The 23,461-nt window shown below is 41.0% G+C and overlaps 1 protein-coding gene across 1 annotated transcript; it reads left to right on the forward strand.

Annotated features, from left to right (window-relative positions):
- Positions 1-145: 145 nt before the first annotated feature.
- On the forward strand, positions 146-19,638 carry PECR (peroxisomal trans-2-enoyl-CoA reductase). Its single transcript, XM_069861384.1, has 8 exons — positions 146-278; positions 3,740-3,873; positions 12,688-12,853; positions 13,523-13,604; positions 15,330-15,426; positions 16,889-16,999; positions 17,595-17,706; positions 17,830-19,638. The coding sequence occupies exons 1-8, from the start codon at positions 164-166 to the stop codon at positions 17,916-17,918; spliced, it is 906 nt and encodes a 301-aa protein (XP_069717485.1). The 5' UTR covers positions 146-163; the 3' UTR covers positions 17,919-19,638.
- Positions 19,639-23,461: the final 3,823 nt, after the last annotated feature.

Genomic DNA, 23,461 nt, shown 5'->3' on the forward strand with positions numbered 1-23,461 from the left:
CCGAGCCGAGCCCTACCGAGCCCTGCCGAGCCGCCCTGCCCCGAGCGGTACCGAGCGGCGCCGCCCCGAGCCCAGCCCGGTCCAGCCCAGTCCCGCCGCAGGTCGCGGTCGCGCGCGCTGCGGGAGGGTGGGCGGGGCCGCGCGGTCACGTGGATGGGGGAAGATGGCGGCGCGGCGGGGGCTGCTGGCGGCGGGGCTGCTCCGCGGGCGCGTGGCCGTCGTCACCGGCGGCGCCACCGGCATCGGCAGGGCCATCACCGCCGACCTGCTGGCGCTAGGTGGGCGCGGGGAGAGACCCGAGAGAGACCTCGAGGCGCTGCGGTGCCCAGAGGAGGGCAGGGAGCTGGGGAAGGGGCTGGAGAACAAGCGTTACGAGGGGCGGCTGAGGGAGCTGGGGCTGTGTAGCCTGGGGAAAAGGAGGCTGAGGGGAGACCTCGCCGCTGCCTGAGGTGGGGGTGTAGACAGGAGGGTGCTGGCCTCTTCCAGGAATGGTTGGACTCAATGATCCCGTGGGTCTTTTCCAACCTAGTGATTCTGTGTGAAATGACACGAGGAGAGGGAATAGTTAGTTGTGCCGGGGGAGGTTTAGATTGGATGTTAGGAAAAATTTCTTCGCTGAAAGGTCTCTCAAGCACTGGAACTGCCCAGGGAGGTGGTGGGGTCACCATCCCCGGACGCGTTTAAAGAACGGGTGGATGAGGTGCTCAGGGATACGGTTTAGTAGTGGACAGCTGGTTGGGCTTAATGACCTCAAAGATCTTTTCCAGCCCAGCGATTCTGTCACTGCTGGGGGCTGTGGCTTGTTCTCGGGGCGGGTGGTGGGTCTGGGACTGTGGCAGGACTGGGACTGTGGCAGGAGTAGGGAGAACAGTGAGGGGGAGGATGGGAGGGTGATGTGGGGCTGTGTATTGTGACCCACTGGCGCTTAGAACACACACTGTTTGAAATACAGCAGTGAAAGTGAGGTTGTGTTAAACCCCAGCCCTTTCACATGCTCTCTGAGGTGAGTTTTCGTCTTGCTTATCAGGAGGATTTATCTGGTTGTTGAACTGATTCCTGTGGAGTAGTGTGGGTTTGGACTGAAGTCTGCATGGTCAGCTTCTCTCTCAGTTCCTGTGACAGAAATGTGCTGAAGTTAATCATCAGTGTGCACCTTGTGGGTTTTCTTTCAGTCCTCATTGCAGAGAAGTGGTAAAATCTGGAGTGAAAGTCAGTCTTCTGCAACACCTTTTCTGTGGGTTCACCTTGCAGCACCTTTTCTGCGGGTTTCAACATAAGTGCTTGGGATCATTGTCATCAGACTGGTTTGGGATAATATGTCATGTATTATGATGGATTCATTGTCTTCAAAATACCAAGGGTAGCATTATGCTTCATGGTGCTACGGTCCTGTGGTTTGCGCTGTCGGAATGTGCACCACGCTAGTTCACTGTGTAATAAAGAGCTTGCTTTGTTGAGACTGTGTGCTGGGAGACATCTCTGTCTCTCCTGGCCTTTGTCACTCCAGCTTTCCACTTGCTCTGTGGAGCTGAAGTGAGGACTCGTTCTGTGACACTTGCATTACTGGGGAGCTAAGCATTTTTTTTTTAGGGTGACCTTATGTGTGGTCTTAAAGACATGCCTTTTTCTGCCTCATCACACTGCTGGTTGATGACATTACCCAATTACCTTAAAATTGTTTCATCTATGTTATTTTTCTCAAGCAAAATACAGATAACAGAAAGTGTGTGTCCATAACATCCTGAACAGAAAACAAGGCTGCAAAATACATACAAAACACATGTGAGAAAATGAAGAAAGAGCTATGGCTTAAGTCTGACTAGCCTTCCTCACCTACAGAGCGGTTGTCTACTCATGACAAGATGATGACTGGAAACTATTTCCGTGTATACCTTGTGCTTTAGGCTGCATTTTTTATGGAGGGCGGCTGGCTGGACAGAGAATGCCTGTAGAAGCAGTAATGCTGTACGTTGTTTTTGTAACCACTCTCCTTTGCAGCTTGCTGGACAGATTTAAACCTGTCATCTGGAAACTTGTGCCCTTTTCCCTCTGACCCTTTCAGGAAATGGTCTAGTCATTCTTAAAGAAAAATAAGTGAAATAGAGTCAGCTTGTACAGTAGACACCAAATGTTCCTCAGTAAGTTAGAATCTCCCCCTCCTCAATTTAAGGTATTTAACAAAAATACAGTCTTTTACCACACCTTGTTCTATGTAAGTGTGTGTATTAATAAGCACTTAAGTTGATAATTATAACTGTGCTACTGTGATTTAGTATTGTGTTAATCAGTAGTTGTGTGCTATTTTATGAATTCTCTGCGCTAGTCAGGTGGTTGTGCAAGTGACTGGAGTTCTTCCTTTAAAAAATTGGGACACCTCAGAGACTTATGTCTTTGCATGTGTTGTTTTAAGTGGCTGCTGATTAAAAGTGAATCTTCCATTCTTATAGATATGTAGCTGCAGCACTTCCATTTGGAAGAATTCAGCGATTCAGCCCTTCTCTCTCTCTCTTTTTTTTTATTTTTTTTTAAATAGCTTTCTGTATAGTTTCACAAGACAGCTGGAGCCAAATGAACAGCTTACTGCTATTTACTCTTACTAGTTATTTTGCGTTTATTCTGGTGTTTGTTTGATCACATGAGAAGCCAAATTTCACTCAGTAAAATAGCAACAAATTAAAAAAAAACCAAAAACAAACACCTGGCAAGATGTTAACTTCTTATTTTGGCTGTTTTAGGGTGTTGAATTGGTTTATGCTAAAGCAGATGAGCACCACAGCTGGTGTGAGGAAAGGACAGCTTCTGCTAGGATGCTGAAATTATGTTAAGAGCAAACTGGGAGCAAAACCTTCTTGCATACTTGGCAGTGGAAACTAGTAATTTGCTTATCCATAATATGAAATTTTATGCCTACTGGATTTGCACTAGGAATTAATTTGGTGTGGTCTGTTTTAGTCTATGTAGCAACAGTTGCTGAAGCCTTAAAGCTGTCCTGAGTCCGCTGGTGTGGAAGAAGAAATTAGACTGGTTGTAGTGTGAGTACTTGCCATTTATTTGGCACTTGCATTGTTTTTCTCTGTAAAATGAGTCCTTCTGCCTCCAAATGCTGAAAAAAGCAGAAGGCTTGAGCTCCTGCCTATTTTTTTCCTCTCCTTTCTGAGCTAGTACTCTGCAGCATGTTGCAGTGCCACAAGGAAGCCTCTGTTCCTGCTCTCTGTAGTCCACAGATAGGAATTACTATCATCCCTTCCTTCAGACTCTGTAGGTTTAAGAAGCAGAGCATTACATTTGCTCACCACTAGTCGAAATTACAGCCAGCTATACAATAAGAGTCTTTTTGTGGTTTTAGGAGGAAGCATTTTTTGTAATCAAGACCTGAGGAAACATCTTTAAATTGCATATTTGATCAGTGAGGTAGCTATGAGCAGAGGCAGCAAAAGTGATGTCTGAAAGCTAATTTGCTGACTCTGCAACTCACAGGCTATCTTCCCTTCTGCAGGAAGGAGAAGGAACCTTGTGGACCTTTTTTGATTGCTCTTTTCCTCGCACAGTGGGATCTTGTTGCTAAGAAGCGCCTGACATCAGTCATTTCTCTCTCTTGTGGGACCTTCAACACTGTATCTTCTAGTCAATGACTAATAAATGCGCATCCTGCAGGATATCTCTATGATGTTATTAAAAAACTGGCATACCTGCAATTTTTATGATATTCTCTGAAGGATCTTTCATTTTGTCTCTGCAGGTTGCAATGTTGTTATTGCCTCTCGTAAATTCGACCGATTAAAAGCTGCTGCAGAAGAACTGAATAACACATTTTCTTCCATGAGTCCTGCCCAAGTGACTCCAATACAGTGCAATATCCGCAAAGAAGAGGAGGTAAAGACTAGTGGTCTTGTTCTGGGGTTTAATATCTCAAAAGCCTATGGTGTATATATATTCTCAGGTCTCCAGAGGTCTTCTCTGGTCCTTCAAAAGTGGCTTATGTCAGGGAACAGGTGCAATAAAGCACTGTTAGGTTCATCTAGATGAAGAAGTGCTTTCCAAGACCATTTGTTAGCTGCCGCAGCAAGGAGGCATTTGTTGTTGCAAATATTTTTCTGACCATGTATACACATTTCAGATATTTCTAAGAGAAGCAGGCCTTGGAACTGCAGAGCTGGAGCCCATTTAGTGTGGTCTGTGTCACACTTCTGTGACAGCAGTGAGGGGGCGTTAACTTGTGAAGATGGAGACCTCAGAATAGTTCCTTCAAACAGGAAGTCACAGCATGGAATGTCAACTCTTGTGACTTGACACAAGTGCCCTGCATTGTCAGTTTTGTTTGTATTAAAGCAAAAACCCTTCACAGAGGATTTATTTTTAGCTACCTTTCAAATTTGGGTTACAGTTTGAGGCGTGTCTCCTTACAAACTATTACTATCCACCTTGGGTTTTTTCTTTTTTCGTCATGTTATAAAAAATGGAAAATCAAGAGCAAAAGAATTTAATCCCTGTTCTTCAGAGGTCTGCATTCGCCTCTTGTTTTTAAACCCGTGTAATTAAACATTTACAAGTCCAGCATCGTGTTGGACTTCTACCTTATTGAAGGCAGCTAGAAAATATTCCAGTAACCACTGATTACTATGTTTTTCCTCACCTTTCAAAGTCTACTTTAAATTCTAGCATAACTTAAAGAAATTTTAATGACCTTCAGTAGCTATGCAGATTCTGGAAATGTCCTAATATACAGCCGTAAAGCAAATAAAAAATAGAATTCTTCCCTTGTGGAACAGCTCATGCCATAAAATATTTATAGTAATACACTTAGACTTTCTCTCCTGAAAAAGATGAGCCCTGAGGTTGTGCAGTATGTTACTTCACCTACCAGTAAATTTTGGGGTTGTGTTTACTAGCATCAGCAGTGAGATATAATAGGTTATGACAGATGTCAGAGTGCAACTTACATGATTAAAGCTACAAGAAAGAAAAGAGGTAGAGAACAGGAAAAGGCTTAAACCTTCATGTCACTGTTCTTGCAGAAAGTACTCTGGCAGGCTTAATAACCTTCAGGTGAATCTTATTTCTCCATTGGTTTAAAAATGGTTTAGTGGGTACTGCAGTGTTTTGTGAGACAGTAGAGGGCTTGTATGGTGAAATGGGGTGATCTCCATTTAATAAACTACCATTCCTTCTTTACTTCCTGTTTATTAAGTGAGGCTAAATGCGTATGGCTTTGGAAACTTCTTTGAAGGTGCTTTAAAAGCGTTTTTGTGGTGCTGTGTAAAGTGTTAAGGCATTACTCTGTGGTAGCGGTAGCCATGCTGATACTTGGAGAAATTTCTGTCTTTACTATTACCCTGTGGTTCCGTTATAGAATTATCTTGTTTCCAGTTTAGGTGTGAGCTCTACTTAGTTACAGACACATCAGAACTTTCTTTGAACTTTTCAGATGTTGTTGGAGTATCCTCTATCGGGTCTCTTCTGCCACTGGAAGTTCTCATAAACCACTGATATGTCATATCTGTACCTATTGAATCATAGAATAACCAGGTTGGAAGAGACCCACTGGATCATCGAGTCCAACCATTCCTACCAAACACTAACCCATGCCCCTCAGCACCTCATCCACCCGTGCCTTAAACACCTCCGGGGAAGGTGACTCCACCTCCCTGGGTAGCCTGTTCCAGTGCCCAATGACCCTTTCTGTGAAAAATTTTTTTCTAATGTCCAGCCTAAACCTCCCCTGGTGGAGCTTGAGGCCATTCCCTCTCATCCTGTCCCCTGTCACTTGAAGAGAAGGTTCAGAGGAATAAGGTAGTTTAAACTCCAGTCTTGAATTTTTCAGTCATTGGCTCGGTCTTATAGTTTGACTCACTTCAGTTTTCCGACTTCTCTTACTTCTTTCTGTTGAAGTCCTATTGAAAAATAATCACTCTGAAGCTTTTGTAAGTCTTTCGTGGAAGTTTTGAATATGAAATGCAATGTCTGTTGCACGGTAGCAGAAGCACTGAAGTGTACCCACTAAACAAATATTTATCCATTGCAGAGGCCCATCTCCAAGACCAGATACTTTTACTGCTTAGAGACATCCTGTGATTTTTGTGATGCAGCTCCTTTTTTTTTTTTTTTTTTTTCTTCCTGGCTCCATCTCTCCATCCTCCTCCATTAATTCTTTAATGCTAAGATTCTCAAAGATTGCTAAACCCTGGCCACTCGTTACTTAATTTCTAAAATTACTATTGGACCAGAAATATGTGAATAGCATTTTCAGATTTTAGATTTGTAGTGAGGATAGCACTTCCTTACACTTAGGTGCTTAGTGTTTGTAAGTTTAAGCTAGACAAACCTAAATTAACAATTGGTGACTTATGCTGCTAAAAGCTGTCAGAACTTTTAGCTGAGGGTTGTGGCAGATTTTCTATGACCCACTGCTCACTGTTGCTTATTTATTATGTTTGCTAAGAACAGCAATGGTGGCTAGAGGAGAGGTACCTTTGGGCTTTTACTTCTATTCAAAGACCACCGTGCATCCTCTTCCAAAACCTATTCCATTCTTAACCTAGAATTTAGTGCCTGGGACTTGAAGTCTTAGGAACGGGGTTCAGTAAAAGAACTAATGAAGGTTTTCTCTAGCCTAGGAGGTAAATCTTGAGTAGAGGCAACATAAGAATGTAACTCACTTCAGCATTTTCACAAATACAGGAGTAGCTTCATGTTTACTGTGGGAGATAGGGTGACAAGGCATTTAAAGTTTTGGATTCCCTCCCTAAAGAAACAAGAACTGTATGAATGTGTTGGCTCTGTGTGCTGCTCATTAATATCTTTACAACTCCTTGTCTGGTTCCAGCTCAGTATTGTAAGTGAAGAGTATTTATCTCAGAAATTCACAGAAGCATATTGTTGGGTGGAGAGGACAGCCTCTACAAGTATTCCTTCTGAACTGTTACATCCTCTTTCTCAGCTCTTATATCAGGTACCAAAGAATGTGTGAAGGAGAATGTCCTTATAAATGTTTCAACAAGGGAAGAAACTTGGGAGTTCAAGCCTCCTTACGTGTCAGAACTGTTCCATCACAAGCTACAAAGCCCAGGGATTTTCCTGAAGAACTACGGAATTCGTTTTATTATATCCTTCTCTTTGACATCTCACTGAAATCTTTCTAAGAGTAAATCTTTCTCTTAAAGGAGGCCACCATAATTACCTGTAGGAACAAGCCCTCTGTTCGTACTGCACCATACTGTCACGGTTTAGCCCCACCCGGCAAAATTTGGCAGCTAAAAACCATACAGTTGAGCTTTCAAAATCTTTTCCCTCTCACCTCGATGAAAAGGGAGAGGGAAATGAGGGGAAAAAGTACTTACGAGTTGTAAACTAAAACTACAGCTTTAATGAAATGGTAACTAAAACAATAATAATGAAAATAATTAGAAAGTAATAAAGTATATACAAATATATGAGATCATGCCCCCACCCTACTCCTCAATGACTATACCTCACCACAAATATTGCAGAGCAGACTTGAGGGAATGGGTCCACAGCTAGGAGTGAGTTGGACTCAGGAACTGGATTCAGGAACACACGGGATTGGGATCAGGAGTAACCAAACAAACAAGATCCTTGCTGGACATCAGCCACCGCAGAAGAGCAGGGAGATCCTTGTGATCTCTCATACCGAATATGACGTATATGGGATGGGATAATCTGTTAGTCAGTTTAGGGTCACCTGTCCTATTCGCCCCTCCTCGTAGGTGCGGCGGCTCTTCTGCCAGCTTGAGGATGGCCTTGGTTCAGCATAAGCATTGGCCTTTTTGCATACCAATGCCCTGTGTTATTACTTTAAAGAAAAACACTGTCTCAGAAACATGCAGTTAGTTTTCAAAGAATGAAGTTACATACAGCAAGTGAGTTAATCACAAAACTGACTCTAATTTATCTTGAACTACAACGTGTGCCTTTTTTTGCCTTTATCTCTCCATCAGTGGTTTTGCATTTCTCTATAGATCCCTATGAATTTTATCCTGGTTTTAATTTTATAATTGGGCAGAATGGAGGGAGAGACTTAGAATAGAGGAGATCTAGGAGATGAAAGTGCTTTCAAAGTTGCCACGTGATTTTTTTTTGGCTCCTATTGCAAATCTTAAAGTAACCAACCTACTCTGAAGATGACACAGCTCATTCTTCTTGTGTGCCCTAGCTTAAATCTGAAATTCAAGCATTAGAAGATCCATCCCTCATTGTATAGTGCAATATGTCTGCTAAAGCTCTTTCTGGCCTAGGAAGAGTCAAAGAAGGTGCAGTGAATTAATTGCTACAGAAGCTTGACGGCAGATATCGTGGGAATAGCTTAATGAATTTACATTTTTAAGTCTCTTAATCTTTGTGCTCAGAGGCCATCTTGCTTTCTAGCAAAGCTTACTTTTCATTTAATGTGCAAGAAATAACCTTGCTTGATGGAGGATTTCTAGTTACAGCACGACCTGTCAGGCTTATTTCTGTCGTGAGCTTGCTGCTGCTGCTTTTGTCTAGTTTTCCATTGAGTGTTTTGTAAAGGATAACAAACCTGTTTTGATTTTTAAGATGGAAGAGTAGAGGGTTCTGGGTTGCCAGTAAGATCACCTGAGGTTCCTATGTCTTGCCTTCATGGGGCCTTACACTGAGGCAATGATTGTGCACCTATCCCTTATCCTGTGGTGTGCAGTGTACATAGTGATCAATATTGTTTCTTAGTGATTATGAAGCTGAAGTGATTTTAATTATTTGGATATTTTCTAGCACCGCGCACATAATATGCTGAATATAACAAGAGTAGGTCAGTTTGCTTTTGCTGAGGTGCAGGCCAGACAGTTGTATGTGTGTCTTTTCAAACCAAGCTCTTTTCCCAAAATCCATAGGATCTAAATAACTGATTCCAGTGCTTTAATGTAATGATGGCCAGAGTGGAGGAGAGAGACCCCATTGTTTTTCCATTATGAAAAGAGGTTTCTATTTATATAACTAATTGTTGGCAGGGGGAAGCATGTATTTGTCTTAAATGTTGAGCTGCAGGAAATCGATTGATAGATGAGGAACTTTTTACTCTTGTAAAGCTTTTGTGCTGCATGCTCTGGACAAACATTTCTTTAACTGGCATCTAGATGAGTAGAAGACGTATCTAGGTAAGTGGAAGGTAAAACCTTGTACTTCTTGTAGGCCACTGCTTTTCTTGAAATCAGCACTTCAGAATTCTGTGCACAGAGTCCCCTTTCCATACTCAGGATCCAGCAACAACTGCTGCTGGGCCAGACCCCAAGGATAGAACCTGTTGCTTGGACATCACAAGACTCCTTGAGACTGACTCAGTGTGGTACTGTTTAGCACTTACCTTGCATCCAAGTTCACTACTAGCTTTTCTTTTCCAATAAACTTTATAGTTAGCATTGTCTCAGTTGGTTTGTAAATACTTAATGCTTGTCTGTGTGAAGCCTGTAGTGGAAGAGCGTGACTTGCTGGGGAGCTGTGGTTAAGAGATTACTGTTGTTTTAGTTTGAAATAATGCAGCAATAACAAAGTGAAAATACCTGTTATGACTGTGCAAGAATGCCTATTAGCTCTAGTCCCCAGAGAGCAAATGTCTAACGCTCTGTAGTGGCCGTTGAGTTTTATTCAAGGTCAGGGTGACCTGTGAATGCATGTGGATGTTTGTCCCTTTTCTCTGTGTCAGTAAGTGCTGTCATCTCAATTATCTGTGAAGGTGTTCTACAGCGTAATACTTACTGAAGAGCTCCAGTCTTCTGGTTATGTCTGAAGTACCTGGTTTTGTTCTTTTCAGTCTTTTTCAGAAGCACATCCTAAACTGTTAGCTATACCTTCTGCAGTTTTGCTTTGCTTCCGGAGAAAGTCTTTAGTAGCTTTTTAATGGAGATCTTTCTCTGTGAATTTTGCTTAGGAATAGAAAGGAGTCTTCTTCAGTTCTCACTGTGATTTAAATGTGTTCTACCAGACCCTCTTTCACACTGTGTTGATGGCTGCTGTCACCATGTTTAGTGTAATTGGAAGAAGCACTGCAGTTGTGCTTTCTCTACGCAGAGAAGGCTTTATGAGGACTGCTACAGTTGGAGCCATCTGGGCTGTCCTTGGAGAGCCTTTCAGAAAGCAGAATTTGTATGCATTTTTTGGTTATTTTTGTTGGTTTTTTTAATTGTCCTGAGAATATGGTGTGACAAGGAGGAACAACTGAGTTTCTTAAGATACAACATGTTAACCATTTTGAATTGATCCATCATAGCAGGTTATATCCACCTGTTGAAAACTTGTTTGTAATGTCTCTTCATGGTCGATTTTCTTCTATTAATTTTTTTCCCAGCCTGATTAGCTTTAGTCTGCTTAAACATTCCTTGTACTGGAAGCATTTCTCTTCAATAGATGAGCCCGTACTTCAATAACTTATGGAGAAAAATATTCAAAGCAAGACTCCCAGGTGGACAGGGACAAGAGTTTGATATTGCTGAGTAAAGCATAACTTTTGCTGCCCACCAGGACATACGTTACTTTTCTCTGGTTATAAGCAAACCTGGAAGTCTTTTGGTGAGGTAGTTCTCCCAAGTTGTGGGTTTGGGACTGCTGTCACAGATGTTTTGGGTTTTTTGTGTTTTTTTTTCCTCAAATCCCACAAGCTGTAGTTACTGATGTGAGGAATAGGATGCTATTCAAAACTTAAACATGGTGTTTTATATATCACGATTATTTTTCTGAGGCATTTTTTTCTCAGCAGGCATTAGTTTTTCAATCAGGCTTCAATCACTCTATGTTTATTTAAGGTTTCCTTCTTCAGAGAAGTGCATCCTTAAAGGATCTATACTATCCAGTGAAAACATCCTGCACTGTTAGCAGCAAAAGATGTAAGGCAGCTATTTATGAAACTGAGTTGGTGATGCTCTTGGCAAGATACAGATCATGCATGGCTTGTTCTTTTGTTCCTAAATGTCTTCTACTGCTAACTCAATCCAGAAGAAGGCTGATTGATGTCCTTTCCCTAATCAAATCTCTTTCAGCAGCAACATTGCTTCTGCTGTTTGTCTTTTTGGGTTTTTTTTTTCAGTCTGTGTTTTCTTTGACCACAGATGCAAGATTAACTTTTTACATATGCTTGAATAAAAATAACTGATGCATGGTATCTAGTGACGATAGGTAATGCAATTAGGAAACAGTCATGTTGTCCTATTTCCACTGTTTTGGGAGATAAAGGTTAAGTTACTAGGCAGTTGCTACAGAGTTCTGATTCCTATCTTGTGATCGGAAGAATACATCAGCTTTGATATCTGTAAAATCTTTGAATGCTTTGGAATACATTGCCCTGCAGTTCTCTTGCCTTTAGTGTGAGCATAGGGCAGAACTTCTGTACTTCCAAAAGAGGAAACAATGCAAAAGGCTTAGTGTGGAGCCACTAGCTCATATTAGGTTAGTGTTAGAGTAAGGTTTAGATTCTCAGAATCTCTTTCCTTCCATATGAACTTAAGCCATTCCTTTTTTGCGCTGACAGCTCTTTGAGTGACTGGATAAAATGTCTATTACAATTTGCTGTTAATACCTTCTTGGAGTACCCAAGGGCAAATAGTGCCAGACAGTGCTTTTAGTTATAAGTATTCATCCTGCTTATAGACAGAAGGTATTTGCTTATTCAAATAGTCACCTTTCTTACAACTTAGAGTATTTCCAGTACTTTTTATAGAATCTTAGAATGGTTTGGGTTGGAAGGGACCTTAAAGATCATCTAATTCCAGCCCCCCTGCCTTGAGCAGGGACACCTTCCACTGGATCAGGCTGCCCAAGGGCCCATCCAACCTGGCCTTGAACACTTCCAGGGCTGGGGCAACTTTTTCCAGTGCCTCACTACCCTCGTTGTGAAGAATTTTCTCTTTATGTCCTGTCTAAATCTTCCCCCTTCCAATTTAAAGCCATTCCCCCTCATCCTATCACTACAAGCCTTTGTAAACAGTCCCTCCCTAGCTTTCTTGTACACCCCCTTCAGGTACTGGAAGGTCACTGTAAGGTGTCCTCAGAACCTTTTCTTCTCCAGGATGAACAACCCCAACTCTTAGCCTATCTTCATACGGGAGGCCCTCCAGCCCTCTGATCATCTTTGTAGCCCTCCTCTGGACCCGTTCCAACAGCTCCATATCCTTTTTAGAGTTCATGTTTCATAGGGTACCAAACCAACTTTCTTGGTCTGCATAAGACTGGCTGTTGCCAACTCAAATGTCAGAGCTTTAGTGAATGTACATAACTTCTAGATAAGAATGTTAAAATTCACAAGATGACTGATGTTTTCTATTTTAAATGCTCAGTTGTATGTGTCAGATGAAAAAAACCTAGCTATCTTATGCAGAAGTCATCCAGCATCTGACTTGAACACCCCAATCCTTGTGAAAAATGTCAGAAGATTCTTAGTTGGTCTTAAACTGCAAGCTTTCGTGTGCCTTTGTTTTTACAAACCTTCAGCAGCATAGATCCCCTTCTTTCGGTGCTTATACTTCATGTAGCACTTGCGTTGTGCCAGGAAGGTTTCCTAAATAAACGTGGACTCGGCCCAATCCCTCTTGGCTGTCTAAACCTGTCATGGAAATTCAGACTCCTCCGTGTGTGTGAGAAGGCCATGAGGGAGAAAATACTATCTGATAAAGAAATTGGGTATATAGCTTCATCAGCACACCACACTAACAAATATTATTTCAGGTAGAAGCTTTAGTGAAGTCTACACTGAGTCTGCATGGGAAAATTGACTTCCTGGTGAATAATGGAGGGGGACAATTCGCAAGTCTTGCTGAAGCCATTAGTGCAAAAGGCTGGAATGCTGTGGTAGATACGAATCTGACAGGCACCTTCTACTGCTGCAAAGCAGGTAAGGACTAAAGATTAAGCCGTTTTTGTTTATTTGTTTTGTTTTTAAAGCAGAACTAGAAGACAAGAAATGTAAAATTTCCCTGCCTTGTTTTTTTCCGCACACTTCTCTGACAGAGGATATTTGTTTCCATGAAACTCATCCAAACCTGTGCGTAAAGTTGTACATTACATTTGTTCATATATACAAACCTACATTTAGGCAAGTGTGATCCTCTGGTTAGGGCCATGTTTGGGGAGTCACTTGGCTTGGATACTCTTAAAGGACTATAGGAAGACCACTTAACTTCTATGGCCAGTGTTCTTTCTGTGTAACACAGAAAAAGACTTCTCTCCCATCAGACCTGTCAATTTAAAGTTAAATTTAAGTGAAGTACATGATTGTCAGATAGCATTGGGAACGTGGAAATGGATGTGATTTACATGGAAGCATGAAATCTTAGTTTTCACCAAAGGCTTCTTAGAAACATTGAGTCTTACCCAGACCACAACTGTTATCTCACTAATCCAGTGGTGAGGCTGTGGTACAAAGAGCAGATTGTTTATCTAAATCTGCACAGGAAATGTGTAGCGTACTTGGAGTTATGAGTCCAAGTTTAGCTTCCAGTTGACAGGTTCATTTGTATGCATTTCTTCTAATATTTATAGGTTATCTTCCTCCTTCATACAGTGTACAATGCCTGGATGCAGGAACATGGAGGAGTCATTGTCAACATTACTGCTGCCGTGAGAAATGGGTTTCCTGGAATGTCGTAATATATATTTTATTTTATTTTTACGTTTTCATATATTTTTCTCCTAGAAGTACTAAAATTGCTCTTCAATACTTCATTTTAGAAAGATGTGCGCTGGCCAGCAGCAAAGTATGGAAATGCAGGAGTTAGGTCAAGAGAGAGCAAGACTGTCGTTGGCTCTATGTGTGGGATCTTCTGTTAATTCAGTACAGACTACAGGAGTAAATGACATCTCTGATCTGTCAACTTGTTTGTAAGAAGCTACGAAGCAAGACTTGCTAGTGAAGCTTTTACTGGTGCTAGTGGGACCAGTTGCACTGAAACGTCACCTTTGCTTGTTCTTTGTCCAAATTTCGGGAAGGTTTACAAGAACTTGGCACCTGTTTTCCCCTTGTATGGTCAGTTTACAGGTCTTGATGGTGTAATGAGTTAGGGGAGTTGGAGTGGCAGAAGGAGAGTAAGAGGGACATTTCTAGTATGTTAAAAGGTTTTGCATTTGTCCTTCGGGTCACTTAATGCCTGCCTTTCCCATTTTCCTTTTTTACTCTCAATTTGTACTTATCTTTATTGGAGAAAATCTGTGATGCAAAGAATCGTTTCCATTTTCTTTGCCACTTTCTTTACTGGGAGGAGGTTCATGGATACAAATATATTGTAGTTCTTTTATACTGATACAAATGATCACAGCTGCATGAAAATGCAGCGTCCTTGCCCTATCCTTATGTGTACTATATATGTTCAAATTTCTGTGCCCACAAAACAAAGATGAGCAAGAGTCTTCAGATTTGAACCTTTTCCATCAAAAAAGTTTCAATTTTTTTAAAAGTGAATGGATGCTCATAAAGTGATTTGTTTCAGTTATTTTCTTTTCAAGGGAAATTTTTAAGTTGTCAAAATGCTGCATTCTGGCAGTTTCTTAACTGAAAAAAATCTTAATTTCTCCTTTGCAGCTACCTTTTTTTTTTGCTTTGAAATTGAATTTCTGTTTAAGAAAATGTAGCAGTTGCTCAAGTTATATTTGTATATTACCTCTCTTTGTCCTCATTCAGGGTTGCAGGTTTTCAAAATTTCACTGTTTTAAGGAACAGCAGAATATTTTCTCACTAGCCTGCTTGTGGCAATCCAGAATAAATTTAGAGATCCACAGGGTGGTGCTGAAGCTACAGTTATTTGAGTTTCTCCACTATAGTTAAGTCTGGTTGAATTGTCACAGCAAATAGACTGAAGCTGTATTTGAGGGTTGAACCAAGAGATAAAAAAAGAGAAATATAACTGGATGTGTGAACAGACAAAACTGCTTACCTATAATAATTTTTTTTTGAACAGTGGCTGATTTTAATCATGTTTGTCAGTAGGTCTAAACTATTTCTCAGACCACTGACCTTTCAAGTGTTGCTGTACCTGTGTAGCCTACCTTTTTGTAGTTTTACACAGGGTGAACTTTGCCTCCGGTTGTTTTTCATTTTATAAGCCTGCTTCTGCAGTAGAATGTAGTTGACCTCATGCCGTGTTGGGTGAGAGATGATAAGTATTGCCATACATGACAGAAAATCTTAGCATAGTTTGTTTATACTGTGATGCTATGGTCAAACTTACAAACTAGAACATCTCTCTCTCTCTCTGGGGTGGTTGGTCCAGCCACAGAAAGCTACTCTGTCTGCCCTAGTGAGGCTGTGGTAGAATTAACATTGGGCATTGTTAGCTGAGGGAGCAGATGCTTCTTTTGCTTTCTTTTCTCAATAGGCATACGGGAGCTGCAAGAGCCGCAGTGGAGAACCTAACCAAGACTTTAGCTTTAGAATGGGCCCCCAGCGGAGTAAGAATCAACTGTGTTGCTCCTGTAAGTAATTGCAAATGATCTGATTAAGTTCAGCAGTCATGCACGTTCGTGTTTCAGAAACTTTCAGACCAGAAGAGATTTTAAAATCTATTTTAAAATGTTTGTGGATTATTTGTTATTCCCTCATCTATATTCTTCCAGTCATTTGAGAGTGTTTTGTACTGTTTGGATGACAAGCCAGGCATGTAGGTTAAAATTACTTCTGTTCTCTGCTTTGTCTAGGCACTCTTGATTGCTAGCCTAATGAAAGGATACTTGGGAGGAGTTAGTTGTGAGGCCCAATTCATTTGGAGACCTGATAAATATTAAGACCTCTTGACTTATTTTTCTTGTTAAGAGAGGTTTTTTTTCTGGTTTATCAAGTCATAGAATCATAGAACAGTTTGGGTTGGAAGGGACCTTAAAGATCATCTAGTTCCAACCCCCCTCCCATGGGCAGGGACACATCATTCAGAAGTAAATAATTAAGACAGCATTATTATGTGAATATATTTTTCAGGCATAATAATTCCCTAATTGTACAGATTATAGTACACGTCAGAAGAAGTTTTTCACAAGCAAACACTTCAAGGTTTTGCCTCTTTCAGGAATGTTTGCTAGCTTTGTTGCTATGCTGATAACAAAAAAAATCTATTAGCTACTGTAATATTTCAGATCCTTCTGCCACCTTTCTGGAAACGCTAGGTCTGTGGTAACCATACAAAACTGCTACTGCTTTATAGGAGCACAGTAACATGAATGGAATGGGTATATAGGTAACTCTAAAAAAAAATAATTTCACATATAAGTTACTTTCCTAGCTCCTGAAATATAATCCTTCACATTTCACAGTTATCTTAGAAAATAAATCATAGTGTATGCTCCTTTGATTAATTAAGATTTTGTTACCTTACTTGAACTTGCATCCCAAAGGTTCTGTTGTAACTAATTTATGTAACCAGCGTTCCTGTTGTGGTAGCCTTCCTCTTCCCTCTCAAGTCTAAGCTGGACTGCATAATTGTCAGATCAAAGGCAGTCACTTATTTGTATTTCTATAGCAGTGAAGCAGAGAGTCTGAATTCTGACTGTGAAATCTGTCTGCTTCCATAATTGACAATAAAATCAATGTAGTGTTCTTACAGATTACAAGAAACCGTTGAGAACTGTTCTTGGGGCTTAGTAGTTTTCTGCTGTAAGATAATATGAAGTGCTTGTAATTTCAAAACAGTCTTTGAGTTATTGAAGTGACAGCGGAAAACTGGAGTAATATGAATTATTATGCTTGAATGGAGATGTGGCTAGCAGCCACATTACCTTCTAGTATAAATTATACTGTTCCATTAAACTTAAGAACTTGCATTCAAGTGCTGTTTAGTTTAAACAAACAGAAGATCACAGTAATGGCAAATTCACAACTTTAGAATGATTGTAGTTTAAGTATATGCAAGAGAGCCTAATTTTCACTATGCTGTTTTAAAAATAGGGACTGGTATTTTCAGAAACTGCTGTTGCGAACTATGGAGAACAAGGTATAAACATGTGGTTACAGAGCATACCAAAGATTCCCGCCAAGAGGTCAGCGGTTCCTGAAGAGGTAATGTGTTTCAGAACATTTGTGATATTTCTAGTTCTTTGTCTCAATTTTGAAGCCACTTTATTACATGGAGAACAAAAAAGACTTATTTTTTCACTGCAATGAAATATTAAAAAAGAAAAAAGTTTGTAGTAATGTATAGTAGTGCCTAGTGGGAGACTTAAACCAATAGTCATTGTTACACTGGCAACATAATTTAGATACCTCGTAAGAGCTGGAGCATTTCATAGTAGACAGCAGTTCTAAAAAAGTTTACTTCCAGCAGGAAGGGCTGAAAGAATGAATGTTAATGTGGAAAAAAAAAGGTGTATTTTAAAAGTACTTAGCTCTCTTCTACGAAGAATGTGCGTCTCTGATAAACTGGTCAACTTTTTAGTTTGATTTTTGGCATCTGATGCTGGTCTTTGAGGGCTTACTGGCATTTGTCTGTTACTTGATGTTTGTGGCTAGAAAGACAGTTTTAACACTGTTACTGTTTTCCTTACAGAGTATAAAATGTTGCTATGTCTTGCCTGTAAAAGTTTTTACAAGCCTTCTTGAGGTGAACAATTCCCAGCAGTTTAAGAAAGATTAAAATTGTCTTTTCTTTTGCTAGATCTCTCCTGCAGTGTGTTTCCTACTATCTCCAGCTGCTTCTTACATAACTGGGATAACCATGGTCGTGGATGGTGGCCAAAGTTTATATGGCCATGCCCTAGATATACCTGGTAAGAAATGGGCTTACAAATTCATGCCCTTCAAGTGATTGAAGTTGGGCAGTGGGAGGACACAAAAGTAAAATTCCTAGTTTCTCAGTCAACTGAATGTGTTGTTTTATTTGTTTCCCTCAGATCATGACAGGTGGCCCTCGTCACCAGAAGGAAAAAATTCCGAAATGCTGAAAAAGCTTCTTTCTGACACGATCAAGCCGAAGTTGTAAAAGACTTAGATTTCACCTTATTCCTAGTTGCACACTTGCTGATAATGCTTCTTTGTGATTTGATCGTCTTATTCTCGATAATATAATTTTTTTTGCTCATATGTAACTACATTGAGTGCCTTGATTTTCATTGGTTTATATTTAAATCTGAAAGGCTGTACATAATAACTTTATTCTCTGAAAATAATCACTGCCTTGAAATCATTGTCTTTTGGGGAAGGGAAAGTAAAAAGACAAATTCTCTGTTTGCATGGGCATTAAGTAATGAAGAATCTCAGTGAGAAGTGAATAAAAATATATTTCTTTTGAAGTGAAGGAAACAGCAGAAATGTTTTGGAACCCTTCTATGCTGGATGAATTCAGGGAGGAGATCATTTAAATAGCTGTTAGCTGCATCAGTAACCCTTGAGGGTGCTGTTAGCTCTACACTATTTCTGTTCAGCCACACACTGAGTATTGAACTATGATTTTAAAGACTGAGTAGGTATTCCCCTGGAAAGAATTAAAACTGAGGCAGAATGCTCTTAGTAACGGAACAGGCTGCTCAGCAAAGTGGAGTTGCCATCCCTGGAGGTGTTAAACAAGTATGTATGCGTGGTACTTTGGGAAATGGTTTATTAGACATAATGATGTTATGCTGATGGTTGGACTGGATGATCTTAGAGGTCTTTTCCAACCTTAATGATTCTATAATTCTAATTTTTCAGACTAATACAGTATATTATCTTGGGAATATTTGGAATAGTTTGCAGATATAACAACATAATGAGTTGATCTGGCTGCAACTTAAATAATAGAATAATCAGCTAATAAAGTTAAGCTTTAGCATACAGTGATGGAAAACAGTATAGATTGAACAACATAACATGCAAAGTCTTGAAGCAAAAGCTGTGGTGTGAAATTTGTGGAATCAAGTTGCTGCTATAGAAGCAACCCCTTTAACACTTCATTTTGGGTTGAATGTAAGAGTCTCTGCCATGTGCTTGTTCTCTGCATAGATGTTTGACTTCTGTGTCTTTCATTAAAATATGGGAACTTACGTAGGTTCATGAAGACGCACCAGTTTTATGGGGTTTGAGCTAAAATGCTTTCTCCTGGTTGCAAGAAACTAATATTAGTTTTTTTTCAAACCTCGTGTGCAAGGCATATTTTGGTTATTGCAAGTAGTAGTTCAGGGTACACAGCAAGAGAATTCCTGGAAGATAATGCACCTGTTAGTTATCTAATTCTAGAAGCCTAGCCCATTGCATTTAAGAGAAATTATTTAAGAGATTGTTTCTATGTTCTTAACGTTTTTCTGCAAAAGCAGGCTAAATATGAACAGGCTTGAGACTTGTGGAATTTACTTTCTCTTCATGTTTGACTGTGAGCTTCTGTGATAAGTGTGGACTGCAGATTTGATGTGCAATGGAAGTGATTTGATACAGTTAAATTATTTTTATTATGTCTCAGAATTATTCTCTACAGGATTTAAGCATAAACTTGGAAATAATTATTTTGTACTGTTGCAGATTTCCTCTTTATCTTTGGAGTCAGAATATTCTTAAAGAGGAAAAATTTATAGATAATGATGCTGAAATGAATCACTCATCTCAGTGAAATGGAACTTTAGAAAGGTGAGCATTCTCCTATGGGGGAGACATGTTCAGTCTGCAATTAATAAACTCCTCCACAAGTAAGATCTATAACAAACCTTGCACTGAATACAAGGAACCTTTATTTGGCCTTGCCTTCTTCAACATGCAGCAAAGGAATGGATGTATTAAGAAGATCTAAGGTAGCTCTTTAGAAGAGGCTTGTTCCTGTGTGCATTTTTTTCCCTGGCAAGAAGTTGAAACAGCCAGCGTTTGTGAAGCCATAATGCGCAGCTGTTTAGTACAATAGGAGAATATACTCAAAATACTCTAGGGGTGAGCGTGGTGTAAGAATACACAAAATACATCCTCAAAAGAGAAGGGGTAACATCAGTGTTTTCTGCTTTTTTTCACTTTCTCTTTTTTTTTTTCTGTAACAATGCTAATGTTCACCAAGCACTGAGGCTTACTGTGCACAATATTAAAATGCTTATCACATTATATTACATGTTAGGATAGTAACTCCTTTGCTGTAATGGTTTTGCAATGAGCACAGCCTCTCTATCTTTTTTTTTCTTGCATTTTTTTCTCACACTGGGGAGAATGTGAAATGTTTGATTCTCAGAACAGAGGTTTTATTTCGGTCCTTGCCTCTTTGGCCTGTTTTTATGCCGTTTAAAATTATTGTAAAAGTTTTGCAGCACCTTGCAGATAGCCGGTGTTGTGTCAGCTGGCAGCATGAATGTTTCAGGTTTCTGCTCTTAGTGCTCTAGATAATATCAGCCGTAGCAAGGCTTTTCCTACACTCTTGTAACAACAGCCCTTGATCAAAGGGTATTGAGAGGTTAAAAAAATGGGTGTGGTAACAAAAACATCCTTGACCCACCTAAGATTTGGGTAGCTGAAGTTCAGAGAACGGAGCTTGATTTTATTTTATTTATTTTACAAGGGACTTGAATGCATCTGTGGGAAAGAGCTAGGGAACCTTAGGAGGAATCAAGGAGATTTATAGACCAAACACTAAAACTCAAAAGTTTGCAGTACTGTAAGTTGTAATAAGTAAAGAGAAGAATGTTAGAATGACAGTTACATTTACCGTTTTGTAGAAATCTCTTTCCAGTTGCCTTAATATTTATCTCTGACTAGCTAAACCTGTACTATTCTGCCTACCCCTTATCAGATGTTCATTTTACTGGTAAATAGATGCTTATCAGCTGCTTCTTTGCTCTACTGTCTAGTGTTATTTCTGAATATGTCATAGAACTCAACATTTATGAAAGTGGTGTAGTTCCACAAAGGGGAATTTTGATCAATTACACTTGTCTTATGGGGCCTGGCTCGTTCCCATTTAAAGTGTTTAGAAGCTATGGCTTTAGCATTAGTGTTAACTAATACAGCCACTTGTTAGCCTCAAGCAATATGTTTAGAAGGTGAGAACCTCTTATTGCAATGAGGTATTGATTCTGGAATCCAGGGAGAGCCATACTGCCAGATTTCAGTTAATTGTTTGACTAGACTATCCTAGGATGTGCTTACCCTATGATTTCCATCCCTACTTCTCCCAGCTTCCATCGCCTGCACAGGGCTTCTGCTGAATGCATAAATAACTAATATGGTTTATTGTAACTTCTGTCATTTATTTTTATATTTTTCCACATCAGCAATTGCTCTGTTGTATAAGCTTTATTTTGCTCCAGTAGTGTGACACGTGATCTGAGAACCATGCCCCTGGGTTTGGGCTGAGCTTAGTCTGAGCCAGTGTCATAAGAGCTAGTCCCTGGAGCTGGTAGGTATTTTTTTATCTCAAAGTCAATATTTAGCTGTTTATCCTGCTCCTGATACTGAAGATGCTCTATTTTAGGCATTATGGCACAGTAGCACTGGTGACTGCCAGGATGTGCATCACCTCTTCAGAGCCCTCATGGGATGGTGCTAACAGTGCAGCGAGAGTGCTGTGTGCTATGCGGGCTTTGTGCAGAAATATGAAGCACCACACAGGGAGAGGAATGTGGGATGATTTTCACAATCCTTGCTGGCTTCTTCTGTAGTGCAGGAACTCTGACTTCCAAATGTAGTGTTCACTAATGCTTCCTCCATCAGTGAAATCCATTTGCAAGATGCTAAAACTGACAAATGGCCATGAATTAGAACATTAAGGCAAGGGAAACACTGGATGTGTTTTCAAAGCTGTGTAAGCAACTGTGCCTCGTTGATCTTACTTGATGATGCAGAAGCATCACACAACGTCAGCTTTTTTTATAGGCTCATTTAGCAGAAAAGGTCACCTTTAACTTTCAGATTAAGGATTCTTGGTCATGGCAAATGTCTCGTGAACATGGCTGACGATTTTGCCAGCTTGTAGAAGAGAATGTCTTAGCTTTGAGGTGTGACTGCATCTCCTTCATATTGGCTCTGGAGTTCTTATTTATCAGCGTGATTCAGAGCCTTGTGCCTTTCTTGGATGGGCTTCATCAGTCTGTCTTTAGCACAGTCCTCTTTTGAAAAAGAGATGACAATATTTGTTTTTATCACTGCCTGCAGCCTATTTCAGTGGAAGACCTCAGACTACTCAAGTTGTGGGCCTTGATGTGCAATTTTTTTAGTTTTATATGTGATTCCCACTGGAACGTGACTTAGGCACCTGAATATGTAGCTTAGGTCTTGTCCCACTGCAGACCTGTCTGTGTAAGGAACTTCTGGCATAATTTTTTATGCCTATAATAGTGATGTAGTTTTAAACTTCTGTTCAAGTATGTCTTCCCAAGTTTGTGTAGGGTGGCCACAATAACCCAAATCCTTGTTTTAGGTAGATTTCAAGGGCTTGTCTAGGCTTTACAAACCTCTGATTGTCTTGAAGGTTAAACAGCTCTGTCCAAAGGGCCAGAAGGCAGCAGTGAGCACAGCTCAGCTGGGACTGTTGTGCTGCGGGATCCGGTGCTGTGGCCCAGATCACGGCTCTCTCAATATGCACCACCTGCCAGCATGACACAGAAGGGGTTGCTGAACACTCACAGGTTATCCCTGCATCTCGTACATAATAGCTGAAGCCTCTGAGCTGCTTTTTATGTCCATACAAAGCAAATTACAGTGCTGTGATACTATTTACAGTCATCTGCTCCTTAGACTCCAAGGGTCGCAGCAGTAGTTGCCTTGCTGGGGAGCGCTCCTCACCGATTAAAGGTAGCTCCTGCAGAGAGTGGCCAGTCTGTGCGGGGAAAAAGGGGCAGCCTGAAGGCAGTATTTGGGTTTGCGGTGGCCAGAAGGTCCAAGGAGGTGATTCTGCCCCTGTACTTGTCACTGGTGAGGCCACGCCTTGAATCCTGTGTTCAGTTCTGGGTCCCTTGCACCAAGAAGGATGCGGAGGTTCTGGAGCGAGTCCAGAGAAGAGCAACGAAACTGGTGAAGGGGCTGGAGAACAGGCCTTATGAGGAACAGCTGAGAGAGCTGGGGTTGTTTAGCCTGGAGAAGAGGAGGCTGAAGGGAAACCTCATTGCTCTCTACAACTACCTGAAAGGAGGTTGTAGAGAGGAGGGAGCTGGCCTCTTCTCCCAAGTGACAGGGGACAGGACAAGAGGGAATGGCATCAAGCTCCGCCAGGGGAGATTTAGGCTGGACATTAGGAAAAAATTCTTCACAGAAAGGGTCATTGGGCACTGGCAGAGTCTGCCCAGGGAGGTGGTTGAGTCACCTTCCCTGGAGGTGTTTAAGGGACGGCTGGACGAGGTGCAGAGGGGCATGGTTTAGTGTTTGATGGGAATGGTTGGACTCGATGATCCCATGGGTCTCTTCCAACCTGTCGAGTCTATGACAAGCCCCGCCCCCACCGGAAGCCCCGCCCCAATCACATGATCACGCCCCGCGCTTTTGCGCACGCGCGGTACGTGCCTCCCTCCCCCTTCCCCCCGCCCCGTGACGCGCGGTGACGTTCCCGCCTCCCGCCCGCGTCGCGGGTTTCGGCGGAGGGGGGAG

The sequence above is a fragment of the Phaenicophaeus curvirostris genome, chromosome 7 (genome assembly GCF_032191515.1).
Source record: "Phaenicophaeus curvirostris isolate KB17595 chromosome 7, BPBGC_Pcur_1.0, whole genome shotgun sequence".
In the NCBI taxonomy this organism is placed as follows: domain Eukaryota; kingdom Metazoa; phylum Chordata; class Aves; order Cuculiformes; family Cuculidae; genus Phaenicophaeus; species Phaenicophaeus curvirostris.